Source organism: Hippopotamus amphibius, chromosome 5 (genome assembly GCF_030028045.1).
Source record: "Hippopotamus amphibius kiboko isolate mHipAmp2 chromosome 5, mHipAmp2.hap2, whole genome shotgun sequence".
Lineage (NCBI taxonomy): Eukaryota > Metazoa > Chordata > Mammalia > Artiodactyla > Hippopotamidae > Hippopotamus > Hippopotamus amphibius.
In genome coordinates this window covers 84,158,194-84,172,311 of record NC_080190.1, presented here as the reverse complement: position 1 = coordinate 84,172,311, position 14,118 = coordinate 84,158,194, and the positions used below count along the sequence as shown (strand labels likewise).

Here is a 14,118-nt window from a genome sequence, read left to right as displayed (position 1 = left end):
TGTGACAAACCATCATGGAAAAGAATCTGAAAAAGAATGTGTGTATATATGTATGTACAACTGAGTCACTTTGCTGTACAGCAGAGACTGGCAAAACACTGTAAATCAACTATACTTCAATAAAAAAATAAAATAAAATAAAAAAATAGCTCAGACTTTGGAGGGTTCCCGGATTTAAGGCGCGCATCAACGACATACGGTGCCCTCAGGAAGGTCCACTACCTGAGCCCCGCTGCCCCATCCCTGGGAGGCTGTGAGGATCAGAAGAGCCGTGTGTGCACGGGCTGAGGTACCCGCTGTTCACAAGGATGTGGAGAGCTGAGCCTGCCTCCCAGGTGGGAGGCAGGGCTGGCGCCCACCATCCTACACTCTGAGAGCCTGGCACGTCGCCCCCGTGTCACCATCCGAAAACAGCCTACATAACACTGACCTCGCAGGCTGTTTTTGCGGATCAAGTGAGACAATGCTTAAAAAGGGTTTTAGGGACTTCTCTGGCGGTCCAATGGGTAGCGCTTTCACTGCTGAGGACCCGGGTTCAATCCCTGGTCGGGGGACTAAGATCCTGCAAGCTGCTCAGCACAGCCAAAATAAATAAATACATAAAGGGTTTTACAACCGCCCCCAAGTCACTGAGTCTGGGTAGCACCCAGCCTTCGTGGGAACACTCACTAGTGGACGGTCCGCAGTGAGCGAGCCTCGGCCTCTGCACCCTGCCCAGGGCAGCAGGGGACAAGCTATGTCATTGGCCGTGTTTAACTTGTGGTTCCTCAGAGCTCCAGGCTGCCTGCGTGACCTGCACAAGGTCTAGAGAGAGGCTTCTCAGGTTTACCAAAACTGAAGTCAGTTCAAGTTTCTCTCCAGGACTTGTCCACATCGTGTCTACTTCAGGCTAAGTATCACTCAAGAAGCAAACAAGGAACAGACTGGTTTGGCTCAAAAACAGACCATTTAAGTGGAATATATCTGCAAGTCCCAAAGCAGAAAACCAGCAACTAAAAGTGGGTTTAAAGCTAGAAGGCGGTGTTGGGGTCTTCCAAAGTCATCACAGACCGCGACACAGAAACCCGGATTCTGGTCCCAGCTCCACGCCACTGGCAGGAGCCGGTGCGGTGACTGGGGGTGAGGTGGAGGTAGGGGCAGCCACGGTGCAGCTGCAGTTTTGATTTCCTGCCATCAGATGTCAGGGTGATGGAATAAACCCCCCCACTTACCCAAGCTAATCTGAATGGGATTTTTTATCTTGCAATTTACAATTTCTAGCCACTGGCAAAGGCTCTCACATAATTTTCAGAACCCGCATTCTACCAAAGGAACTTGGCCTACCCCACTCCTCCTCAACCTTCAGATCTTAGCTCAAGTATCACTTCTTCAAAGAAGGCTTCCTGACACCCTCCTGCACATCCCGCCCCCCCCACCCCCCCATGCTCAGGTCTCCCTGAGATCTGTTCCCTGGTCCCCTGCACTTGAATTTCACAGACATCACCAGTTTACAGTGAAGCATGTGGACAGCAGTCTGACCAGTGCTGCTTCTACCTGGGCAGTACACTACAAGGGTTGAGACTCTGGCTCTTTCCTTTACCCCCTCTATCCACACTGTATACAGTAGGAGCTCAATAAATATGCTGAAGAGAGAGAAGAGGGAAGAAGGAGTCAGTTCAGATGAAGATGTGCACTTTGAATCCAAAAACCATCAGTTAGCTACGTAAACGAGGGCTGCCCTTTCTTTTCCATACACACCACTGTGGCAGCTACTAGATCTCCCCTTTCTTGGGGAAACAATCTTAACTTGAGGGTTGTCTCTTTTAAGGTTAGAGAGAAAGAACTGCGGGTTCTTCCTGCCAGAGCCCTGTGCTGGGAGCTGAGATCAAGATGGAGAAGAGGTGGCCCGGGCCCCCAGCTCAGGGTGGCCGGGAAGATACTGGTGGGATGGATGAAGTGCGTAGAAGAGAGAGTATGATGCGTACAAAGTCAGAAGTGCAGGAAGAAGTATGCTCCATTGGGCTGAAGAGTGTCTGTAGGACTGAGCACAAGCCCTGCAGGGGAGGCAGACAGGCGTAGGAGAGACGGGAGGGGCAGACAGGAGAGCTGGGGAAACACTCAAGGTTGATAAGTAAAGGAGTGACTGACGTGGCCATGTCTGCCTTTGAGAAAGAAGGGCCAGCAGAGCAGGGAGGGGATAAAAAGCCGGCACGCTGTCAGGAGAGACAACAGCCCCTGGGAGCTGGGGAGGGAGGCGTGCCAGAAGCAGGGGGACAGGAGCCACAGGGATGGACACAGGGGGTGCCATTCAAGGAGACGAGAGATGTGCACAGGGGTGATGAGAGCCGCCACCCACTGCCCCAGGGCATGGTCCAGAGTCACCGGCGCCCCCTGGAGTTGTGTGCATGGGGGTGGTGGCGGGCAGCGGTTTGAAGGCTCAGAGATTCAACTCCATGTGTAGTTAGGCATTCAAAGTTTTTCAAGCAGAAACAGACGTGGGGGGTGGGAAATGAACGTGAATTAGTTGCAGGTTCTTTTACAGGACGTGACCACTGGTCCAGCGCCTTGCAATCCACCTCATCTGCTCTGTACCGCGTTCTCACAGCGATGCAGGAATCAGGGGCCTGGGGAGAGCCAAAGGCAGGACCAACTGGGAGTCGCCAAAAATCTGCATTCTGGTTCCTCAAAAGCCCAATTTTTATTGTTCTATTGGTATCTGCTGTGCTTTTGTGAAGAACACAATGTGGAAACCTCCAGAACCCTCTGGAATCAGCCCTCCTGCGTCTGCCCCTCGCTGCTGTGTGCGCACACTTTCTATCCACGGGACGGCACAGTCTGGACATTCAGCTTTTCCAGAAGAGTCCTCCTGGATATTGCTTTAAGTACTATGGTGGATATAAATTCTTACTGCTCTTTCTTTACTACAAAAATAATACAGGACCCCTAGAGGACACTGGAAACGGGGAAAGCAAAAGACAACCAGGCCCAGCTCCCCACCAGATGGCTGGTGTGTGGCCTCTGGCCACCCTCTCTGTCTTGGATGGTCGCACGAAGTCTCCTGCCTCAAACAGCCACCATGGGAATTCAAGGTGACCCTCTGATGTCACCCCAGGAGCAGTGAGGTTTCACCTTCATCAAGAGCAGCTTCTAGAAAAAGGCGTCACCTCCTCCGCAGGTACCCTGGGCTGGCCCCGTGTCCTCCCACCACCTACTCACTGACCTCAAAGGCGTGACCCTCGCCCCATCCTTCCCTGTTCTGAGCCTGTGCCTGGAGGTCCCTGGTTCCTCTTCCTCCTCTTCTTCCCCGGAGTGATGAAGTCCGTGGTTCTCTGCTCCGCACCCTCTTCCTCCAGGCTCAGTCACAGCTCTTGTACAACCAAGTTCAAAAGCACTTGTCTTCAGCCACTGCCTCTGTCCAAGTCGACTCATGTTCCAAACTCCACTGAGGCCCAAGTCCAAGCTCAATTCCTAATGTTCCTCCTCCCGCACATCCCCAAGTTTTCCTAATAACAGCCATCCCTCCGTATCCGCAAGGGACAGCTTCCTCCAGCCAATACCAGAATCCAAGGAGGCTCAAGTGCTTTATAGAGAGTGGTGCAGTACATGTCATCGAAGGAACTGTGGGCCCCTCCCACACGCCGCATCTGCAGATACAAACCCCGTAGATATGGACGGCCGACTGTAAAGTATTGCTACGTTAAACCGTCCTTCTTAGAATCAACATCATCCCATGATAGACTCTGAAGTCCCAAACGAATAGGCTGGCAGACACATGAACGGAACTCCTCAAAAGTAATGAAGGGACAGACATGGAGAACAGACTTGTGGTTGCCAAGGGGGAGGGGTGTGGGGGAGGGAAGGATTGGGAGTCTGGGATTAGCAGATACAAACTATTATATACAGGATGGATTAACAACAAGGTCCTACCGTAGAGCACAGGGAACTGTATTCAATATCCCGTGATAAACCACAATGGAAAAGAATATGAAAAAAAATACATATGTATAACTGAGTGACTTTGCTGTACAGCAGAAATTAACACAACATTATAAATCAAATATACTTCAATAAAATTTTTTTAAAAAAAGTAATGAAGGGAGACAGCAAGATCAGATGTAAAACAAAAACAAACACACAGCACACAAGTCTTATTACTTGTATCTTGGCCCGAGTACTGTCGCCTAACTTTCTGAACTAACAGCTTCCTGGGATACAAAAGGAGGATGAAAACATACACCTTCCGAACTTTAAATAAAAAGTCTTGGTAAATTTAAGATGATACATGTTTAAATAACATATGTATACATTTTTACATATTTTTAAAGTAACAAAATAACTAAAATTTCATTTTGACTTGAGAAGGTAAGTGGCCAAAGTCACCTTTCCAGACATGTTCGCCCAGGACTTCCCTGGCGGTCCAGTGGTTAAGACTCTGCACTCCCATTGCAGGGAGCACGGGTTCGAGCCCTGGCTGGGGAACTAAGATCCCGAACCCAAATGCCACGTGGCACAGCCAGAAAAAAAAAAAAAAAAAGAAATGTCTGCCCGGGCAGGGTGTCCCGATGTCCCTCATAGGGACACCCTGACTCATGTGGTGCCCGTCTCCCGCCTTCTGGGCACCTTGTCTCCCTTCCCTCTCTGGCCAATGCTGACCAGTCTCGAAGCCACGGGTTCTTTGCTGCTGGGGAGTCGACAGGCCTCTCTGAACACTTGGGGAAAGTGATGGATGCCGCCCCGCCCCGCCCCAGAAAAACATGCACATCCTCCTGCCATGAATTCGGCATGGGAGTTAAGGCCTCCCCTTCCAGACTGCAGGCCTCGCTGGTAACCGTACAACAGGTTGTGGAGTTCCAGAAAAAGAGCCTGCCAGCAGTCGGTAGCCAGAGACTGGGGCAGGCCACCAGGGGGAGGGCAGGGCCTCGGGGACAAGGCTTTACCAGAGTGGCACCTGCACCTAGAAGGTGGGGAGGGGGGCACCTGGCCAGGTGAGCATCTTTAGGGAACCGGTCTTCCTTCTGCTGAAGCCCTTGACCTCCCAAGCGCCTCGGAGAGGTTTAGACTCAGCATGCATGGCTTAATTCCCCCCTTCATCCTCCCTGGGTAGGAAAGGCACCAACTCTTGTTTCTAATCAAGGCCAACATACTGCAAGGCCTGCTAAGCTGTGAATCAGTGAGCAGTGAACGCAACCCCAGGTGAGGAGGCCGGTTTTGGGCAGCTCACAGAGGAGTGACGTGTGCAAACCCAGGCTGGAGAAACAGTTATCTGCTGTCATAGAGAACTGCCCCGGGGGTACTTACCGGTATTTGAGCAATTCTGGAGAATATTTTGACTTGGCTTTAAAAATCACCTGCAATGACAAAAAAAAAAAACACAGCAAGTTGGGGCCACAATCTGCTGACACGGACACACTGCTCGGAACTCCCTTTTCCCTTGGTGCCCAGGCGCTCAGGAGCGGCCTCTGAAATTGAGAGGTCTGCCTCATGAGAAAGTTCGTGAGGCTAAACATTGTTCAGGCTGTGCATACAATTTAAACTTAACTTAAATTTTAAAAGCAAAGGTATTTGCAAATGGTTAAAATGCTGTTGGTTTTTTTTAAAGGTATTACTGGTCTACCACTACCCAGTATGTCCCTTATTTTAAGACCTGTATTTGAGGGACTCCCCTGGTGGTCCAGTGTTTAAGACTCTGCGCTTCCAATGCAGGGGGCATGGGTTCGATCCCTGGTCGGGGAACTAAGATCCCACATGCTGAGCAGTGTGGCCAAAAAAAAAAAAAGAAAAAAAAAAAGATTTGTGTTTGAGCTTGTACTTCCCCCAGAGACAAACAGTTCACGCTCACACTTTATCAGGATTTTCACTGGCACCAAAAGAATGTGGTTTGAATGGACGGGTCCATCAACTCAGGCCTCAGACTGTGCGGCCCACTAGAGTACAGGAGTGTCAAACTCAATCATTATCTATGGATGACGTGCTGCTTGTTGGAATTTCTCCAGATTTCCGCAGCCTGCACAGTTGTTAATGTGCCCGGGCAGGGGGCAGCGGCTGGCCGGGCGGAGCCTGTGGGAAGGACTAGGGGAGACAGAACGCAGGTGTCAGCTCAGGCTCCAGCCCCACCAATCACGCAGCTCTTCCCCGGTGTGTGCCCGGGAGCCTGGAGGGGGTCACCAGTCAGGGCTCGGGGTGTGGGGGGGCAGCCGTGCACCTGCTCACACACCTGAGCCCTGGTGTTTGGGAGCGGGTGGGGCAGCACCGGGAGAAGGAAAGAAAGAGCATGGACGCGTGAAGAAGGGAGGGTATTCTTCTGAGATGCTCTTGCTGTGGACGGTGAGGAACAGACGACCACACGCTCCCTGCATCCAGGCCCCGCCTCCGCACGGAGCTCCCAAACACGCCCTCCCCTGGCCTCCTGCTGGACCCGAGGGCTGCCGTGCCCCTCTGGAACCCACCGTCCTCCGCCACGCATTGTCCCCCTCTCCTCAGCCCTCTGGGCCCTTGGTCCTTCCCTCAGGATCTGCTCAGGCCCCCGAATACCTGTCTAAGGGAGAGAAACCCGGCCTGAGTGGTAAGGAGCAAAGGACCACGGAGAAAGAGGGTGGGGAGTGAGAGCACGGTCCTGGTGACAGGGGAGGAGGGCACAGGCAGCCCTGGCGCCTGTGGGGGCTCACGGGGGCTTGATACTGTCGCCCTCTTGTCAGAGGAGCAAGCAGTGAGGAAGGAGTTTGCTGGAGGGTTATGTGAACGTAACCCGGGGAAAGCCTTCGGGGGATGCAAGTGCCTGGCCATCTGCGGACGCAGACAGACGCCACGAGGGGCAGCGCGCCTTCAGGTGACCCGAGGAGCCGATTCCCACAGCACACGTGCAGCAGCAGCAGCCGCTCCCCTGGGAGGCTTTCCGAAGACACTCCTCTGAGGACCTTCGGTAATAATTCTCGGACTCATACGTGCACATGAATCGCCCAGGACTTGCTAAAGATGCACGTCCCAGGGCCCCACCTGCCGAGGTGCCAAGCCGGGGGGTCTGGCGGGGGCACGGCAACCTGCACTGTAATAAACGGCCCACCCCAGGCGAGGGATCCGGATTCAAATTCAGCTAGCCCAAGGACCCCTCGTAGGAAATACTAAAGAGATGCAACTGCCTGACCTGATATGCTTGAGTAGCTCTGCAATCATTCACTGCAAACACACTGAAATAGGGGATCACAGCAATGAAACGACACCCGCAGAGCCCGGGTACGGTGCCAAGAACAGAGATCAGGGGACGCTGCAAGTCCACGGACAGCACCCGCCACGTCCACGCGCACGCCCGCCTCAAGCTTACAGTACTGTGCCACCAACCGAGGACTCGGATCCTCAGGATAAACGTCTGGGGGTGAGGGGAACACAGACGTGCCTACAGACTTTACAATAAGCAACTCCATGCCCCGCTTTCTAAAAACATTTTCAGAGCCTCACAGGGGAGCATTCCAAACTTATGGAAGAATTGTTTTGTTTGTGACATGAGTTTTGTCTCCGTCCTAAATCTCTTTGGGAAGGAGGTAGGCAGTAGGGGTTCACGTCCTAAATAAAGTATCTGGTAAAAACACAAAGAGATGGCGTGAGTACCCGGCCCTTACGTCAAAGGGGCGCCGAGCTCAGATTTGTCTGACAAGCTCCCGTGGGATTTTAGGCACGTCATATCACCTTTGGTATTTCTCTGCAGCCCATGAGAAGGAGAAATGTTATAAAACAACCTCCCTTAGGGATAGGAGTAGGTTAATATATGACTCAAAGTTCTGTTACAAAATATAACGCTGATTCAGGCAGTGCTCTCAGAAAAATGCTCTTGTGTTACACAGCACTTGGGGAACTTGCTTTCAAAAGCAAGAGAATTCTTCAGATACCAAAGTGAGGAGAAGAAACTACAGTATTTTTTAACCACTTTTTAAATTGAAGTTTAGTTAACGTACAATGTTGGGCTAGTTTCAGGAGTCCAGCAAAGTGATTCAGTTATACACACACACATATATATACGCATATATATTATATATATTATTTTTCAGATTCTTTTCCATTATAGGTTATTACAAGATAGTGAATATACTTCCCTATGCTATACAGTAGGTCCCTGCTGTTTATTTTATATATAGTAGTGTATATCTGTTACTCCCAAACTCCTGATTTATCCCCCCACTTTCCCCTTCAGTAACTGTAAGTTTGTTTTCTATGTCTGTGAGTCTATTTCTGTTTTGTTTTTGTTTTTAATTTCTTCATCTGTAATATGGGATAATAATAGTACCCGTATCCCAGGGATATTGTGAGGATTAAATGAGTTAATTTATGCTAAATTCTATATTCCTTGGTACTATTTCTGTTTTATAAATAAGTTACATTGTACCATTTTTTAGATTCCACACATAAGTGATAGATGATATTGAAACTACAGTATTTTTTAAAAAGTGTTTGAACTTGTCAAGGAAATACGCAAATATTGTTTTAATATTTTGCCACACTTGGGGGCCCCTTACTTGATGGCAGGTAACTCAGTGGACTCTTGCAGGCCAGGGCCATCGCTGGGCTCCCAGAAACCACCCACGGGTGGTCCCATCCTATGGACTCAACTCTGTGCAAAGTGCTGTCACGAATGAAAGAAAAAGTTGACCCGTTCTGCCTTCAACAGGCTTACGCTCCTGCTGGCGAGGGAAGACCCAGACAGGGCAAACGACAAGAGCAGATGCAGCCCAGGAAGGCTGTGGGCTCAGGTGGTCGGGGCACAGGGAGCTGATCTGCAGGTCAGGGGGTCAGGGGCTCGGCCGCGTGGTGGGCACATCGGCTCTTCCTGCTCTTTCACCACATCCTGCCTCATCTCGCGCTCGGTTCCTGGTCCCACCAGGATGGCACCAGCGTGCACATGTGTGGATCAGGGTCAACACGTGTCCTATCGGGCGCCCAGCTCACTGCCACTACTTGGCCAGTGCTGGGTCTTCGGGGCCTGGGACCTGAAGGTCCACACCCCCAGCCAAGAGCTGCAAAAGCAGTGAACTGGAAGCGTAGCCCACCTGCACACCATCCTCCTCCAATAAATAAAACGAGACATTTCTCTACTTTCCGTGGTCCCTGCAGCCCCGCCTGCACGCGCCAGATGGGGGATGGACTGAAGGGACTGGGGAGTGGGAGGCCAGCCTGGACCCCAGAAGCTCCTTCCTGGAACACAGCGAAGATCAGGGTTCCCAGCCATGACCGTTGACTATCTGGTCCAGGACTCGAACTTTATAAACAAGCACGTGCTTTGCGCCCACAACTCTCCTGGTAACAACTGACTCTGAGGCGGGGCTTCTCAAGGTGCACTCACAGAACTGGGGATTCACGAAGGTGGCTGGAAGGAAGTGCCACGTCAGCAACAAAGTTAGAAATTGCTAGGCTACCCAGCCTTTCCCTGCAGGAATTCCCAGAGCCTTTAAAAGGCTAATTACTACATGTTGTAAATCTTCAGGGAACACACGCAATCTTCAAGGAAAACACAGCAGTTTTCCAAACTTGCTTGGCCACTGAAGGGGTTCCTAATGAGTGTTCCAGGGAACAGAGTTTGGGAAACACTGCCCTTAAGGCACTAAGCGTGGGTGGAATGTTTATTGCGGCCTTAATAATATCAATAATAATAATAATAATGGTTGCCACAACAAATAAAAAATGACGACTTTAAAATTAAACTCAGCAATTCACCCCTGTGAATACCAGTCAAGCAAGGCACTGGGCACAAGGGGTCCCCCAGGTCAAGCGTTTACCCTGAAAGGAACCCAAGTCCCCATCCTGTAAAAGATGGGGAAAGCCCACAAAACTCATATCCTTATTAAGGCCACATCCCTGCCTGGAGGAGAAAAGTCATCACCAGGTAAGGGCACAGTCTGACACGAAATAAACCATTTGAGCCTCTCTAAGCTAAAAGCCAGGGTGACAGATCACAACATCAAAATAAAAGCCTTGACCACGATTAGTGAAAGCTCTGTCCACTCTTTATAATTTCTGGCAATTACAGTTGACCCCTGAGTAACAAGGGGGTCAGGAGTGAAAATCTGAGCACAATTTATCGTGGGCCCTCAGTGTAAACACAGCTTCGCACCCACGGATTCAACTGACCGCAGCTGCTGTAGTTCTGTAGTATCCAGTGTGGACAAAAAGTCCGTATCTACATGGACCGGTGTTGTTCGAGGGTCACACGTTTATGTCTTGAATTCACCTGGGCCTTTTTAAGCTGTGCTTGGAAACTCTGCCCTGTCCTTCAAGTTAAAAACCCTTAAACCTAAGTTCCTTAAAGTTGTATTTAAACTCCTGGCATTTTAAACTGACATAGTATATATTTAATTGCAGTGTCATTTTTGCCCTCATTAAATAAAGTACATAAATGTCTGGACCCAGTTTTCAAAAAAAAAAATTCGAAACTCTCCTACTCGCCCCTCCCCCACTCCTGTCTGCGCTCCAAGGAACTTCATTAAAGATTGATTAGTGCCCAGAACTGGAGCTAACCCTCCGGGGCTGACTCCGGCTCTCCTATCGAGCTGTCCATCTCCTAGAGTTTGCGCTGGCTCCCGCTGACCTCAGCAGGAACCCGGCTGGGAGGAGGACAGGGCTCCTGAGTGGGAGGCAGACGAGGAGGAATTAATCCTTCATGGTGTACAGCCACTGCTGCCGATAGCACAGGCTCAGCCTGCTCCCTGCAAAACCAGACCCACCAGCTGGCAGGGCAGGATGACAGGGACTGTGTGAGTGGCTGGGAAACAAGTGAGACCAGAGAAAAATTCCAGTTCTCCCCACATGCAGACTGGGGGGTCAGCTGACACCCAGCACCAGATCTGGAATCAAGAATTGTGAAAATATGGAAAGGCTGGTCCCTGACCTTGAAAAACTCACAACCAGACACAGACATGGTGTGAGGGGGTGTGGGGAGGTGTGAGAGGATGTGGGGAGGTGTGAGGTAGTGTGGGGAAGTGTGAGGAGGTGTGAGAGGGTCTGAGGTGGTATGGGAAGGTGTGGGGGTGTAAGGAGGTATGAGGGGGTGTAAGGAGGTATGAGGGGGTGTGAGGATGTGTGAGGTGGTGTGAGGTGATAGGAGGAGGTGTGGGGGGCGTGAGGGGTGTGAGGAGGTGTGAGGGCATGTGAGGAGGTGTGAGGTGGTGCCAGGGGGTATGAGGTGGTGTCAGGGTGTGTGAGGGGGTGGCAGGGGGTGTGAGGGGGTGTGAGGCGGTGTTAAGGGGTGTGAGGAGGTGTGAGGGGGTGTGAGGAGGTATGAGGTGGTGTGAGGGGGTGTGAGGGGGTGTGAGGAGGTGTGAGGTGGTGCCAGGGGGTATGAGGTGGTGTCAGGGTGTGTGAGGGGGTGGCAGGGGGTGTGAGGGGGTGTGAGGCAGTGTTAAGGGGTGTGAGGGGTGTGAGGTGGTGTGAGGAGGTGGCAGGGGGTGTGAGGGGGTATGAGGTGGTGTGAGGCGGTGTTAAGGGGTGTGAGGAGGTGTGAGGTGGTGTGAGGAGGTGTGAGGGGGTGTGAGGAGGTGTGAGGTGGTGCCAGGGGGTATGAGGTGGTGTCAGGGTGTGTGAGGGGGTGTGAGGCGGTGTTAAGGGGTGTGAGGAGGTGTGAGGGGGTGTGAGGAGGTATGAGGTGGTGTGAGGGGGTGTGAGGGGGTGTGAGGAGGTGTGAGGTGGTGCCAGGGGGTATGAGGTGGTGTTAGGGTGTGTGAGGGGGTGGCAGGGGGTGTGAGGGGGTGTAAGGCAGTGTTAAGGGGTGTGAGGGGTGTGAGGTGGTGTGAGGAGGTGTGAGGTGGTGCCAGGGGGTATGAGGTGGTGTGAGGGGTGTGAGGGGGTGGCAGGGGGTGTGAGGGGGTATGAGGTGGTGTGAGGCGGTGTTAAGGGGTGTGAGGAGGTGTGAGGTGGTGTGAGGAGGTGTGAGGGGGTGTGAGGAGGTGTGAGGTGGTGCCAGGGGGTATGAGGTGGTGTCAGGGTGTGTGAGGGGGTGGCAGGGGGTGTGAGGGGGTGTGAGGCAGTGTTAAGGGGTGTGAGGGGTGTGAGGTGGTGTGAGGAGGTGTGAGGGGGTGTGAGGGGGTGTGAGGGGGTGTGAGGAGATGTGAGGTGGTGCCAGGGGGTATGAGGTGGTGTCAGGGTGTGTGAGGGGGTGTGAGGCGGTGTTAAGGGGTGTGAGGGGTGTGAGGTGGTGTGAGGAGGTGTGAGGTGGTATGAGGAGGTGTGAGGTGGTGCCAGGGGGTATGAGGTGGTGTCAGGGGGTGTGAGGGGGTGGCAGGGGGTGTGAGGGGGTGTCAGGGGGTGTGAGGGGGTGGCAGGGGGTGTGAGGGGGTGTGAGGGGGTGTTAAGGGGTGTGAGGTGGTGTGAGGTGGTGTGAGGGGGTGTGAGGGGGTGTTAAGGGGTGTGAGGGGGTGTGAGGTGGTGTGAGGGGGTGTGAGGGGGTGTTAAGGGGTGTGAGGGGGTGTGAGGGGGTGTGAGGTGACATGAGGGGGTGTGAGGTGACACAAGGGGGTGTGAGATGGTATGGGGAGGTGAGACTGTGTGGGGAGATGAGGCGGCCTGAGGGGAACCTGGACCCCCGGGGGAGGGCCGGGTGGGCAGCAGGCTAGGCTGGGATGCCAGTACAGGCGAGGGGGGAGGCTGCAGCCTGAAGTACTTCCCTGGTAAGAGAACTCAGCAGGGTTTCAGTAGAGTCAGCACAACCAGAACTCAGAGCTGTGCTTTAAGAAGGGGACAGGGGTGGGGACCAGAGTCAGTGGGCCTGGAGTTCAGAGAGTTCAGAGAGAAGGTGACATGGAGGTGTATGTTTACAGGCAATGGAGCTTAGCGGCTGCCTGGTCTGGGGAGCAGGGGAGAGAAATAAGGGTGACTGCTAAGGGATCCAGAGTTTCTCCTGGAGTTGACGACAATTATTCTGAACGTTTATGAAACAGAAACAGACTCACAGACATAGAGAACAGACTTGTGGTCGTCGAGTTGCAGGGAGGGGAGGGAAGGACTGGGAGTTTGGGGTTAGAAGATGTGAACTATTACATATAGGATGGATAAACAACAAGGTCCTCCTGTGTAGCACAGGGAACTATATTCAATATCCTGTGACAAACCATAATGGGAGAGAATATAAAAAAAGAATGTGTATATATGTGTATAACGGAATCACTTTCCCGTACAGCAGAAATTAACACAACATTGTAAATCAGCTATACTTCAATTTAAAAAAATGTTCTGAAATTGATGGTGGTGATGGTTGCACAAGTCTGTGGATACAGAGCTTTAAATGGGGAACTGTACAGAGTGTGACTTGGTGTCAATCAACATAAAGGAGCAGAAAGGCAGGCAAGGAGCAGGCCCGGGGTGGGGGCAGCACATGGGTGGGCAAAGAGGGAGAGCGAGGCCTGGGTGCGGGACCATCAGGGCGTCCGATGCTGCCCAGAAGTACACAGGATTACGGTGGGGAGCTGGGCCCGGGCTCTGGCAGATGGGGAGGGGCCTGGAGGGGGAAGTGGGGGACACTGGTGGACGGGAGGAGTCAGGAGGAAGTGGAGTCTATTCTAGAGCATCAGCTACTGTTTAAAAATGTGTTTGGGAAATGAGAGAGAGATTATTCAAGGGCACTAGGACCCGGTTTAAGATCAGGAGCCTGGGCCCCAGGACCGCAGAGCAGAGGGAGGGAGAGGTGGGAGGCAGGGGTGCAGGGCAAGAGAGAGGGGCTGAGCAGCAGTTTCCATGGAAACTCCTATCACGTTGTGGGAATAAAGCATCTTCCCCTCACCCATTCCTGTTGTTCTCACCATCATTTCTATGGCCTTAAAGAGTCCTACCTCCTAGAACTGACTCCCAGGACAGGAAAGCCAGGTGATTTTCTGAAGATTTAATTCAGGTTTGGGGAAGTGGGAGGACGCCCCCCACCCCCAACCTGGCCCAAGGGAGGCTGGGGTGGATGTGGGAAGAGCCCACCTCCGACCCCAGCCCCACTCCCTCCTCACCACCCCCACCTGCGGGCAGGCTCCGTGCCCTCCCGGCAACCCCAGACCCTTCCCACCACCTCTCAGCTGACGGATGACTGACGCAGCAGGGCCCAGAGAGCCGCCCATGACGCATGTGCTTGACAGAAGCACAAAGGTTCTAGAAGCAGCTGCTGCCCTCGGCCTCCCTCCC

The 14,118-nt window shown here is 52.5% G+C and overlaps 1 protein-coding gene across 2 annotated transcripts in view; it reads right to left on the bottom strand.

Annotated features, from left to right (window-relative positions):
• GPR137B (G protein-coupled receptor 137B) overlaps window positions 1–14,118 on the bottom strand; it is a 43,784-nt gene that overhangs the window by 15,986 nt on the left and 13,680 nt on the right. For both annotated transcript variants that reach the window (XM_057734427.1, XM_057734426.1), the window contains exon 2: window positions 5,278–5,327. In XM_057734427.1, coding sequence (XP_057590410.1) covers window positions 5,278–5,327 — 50 coding nt within the window. The remainder of the gene's footprint in view (window positions 1–5,277; window positions 5,328–14,118) is intronic.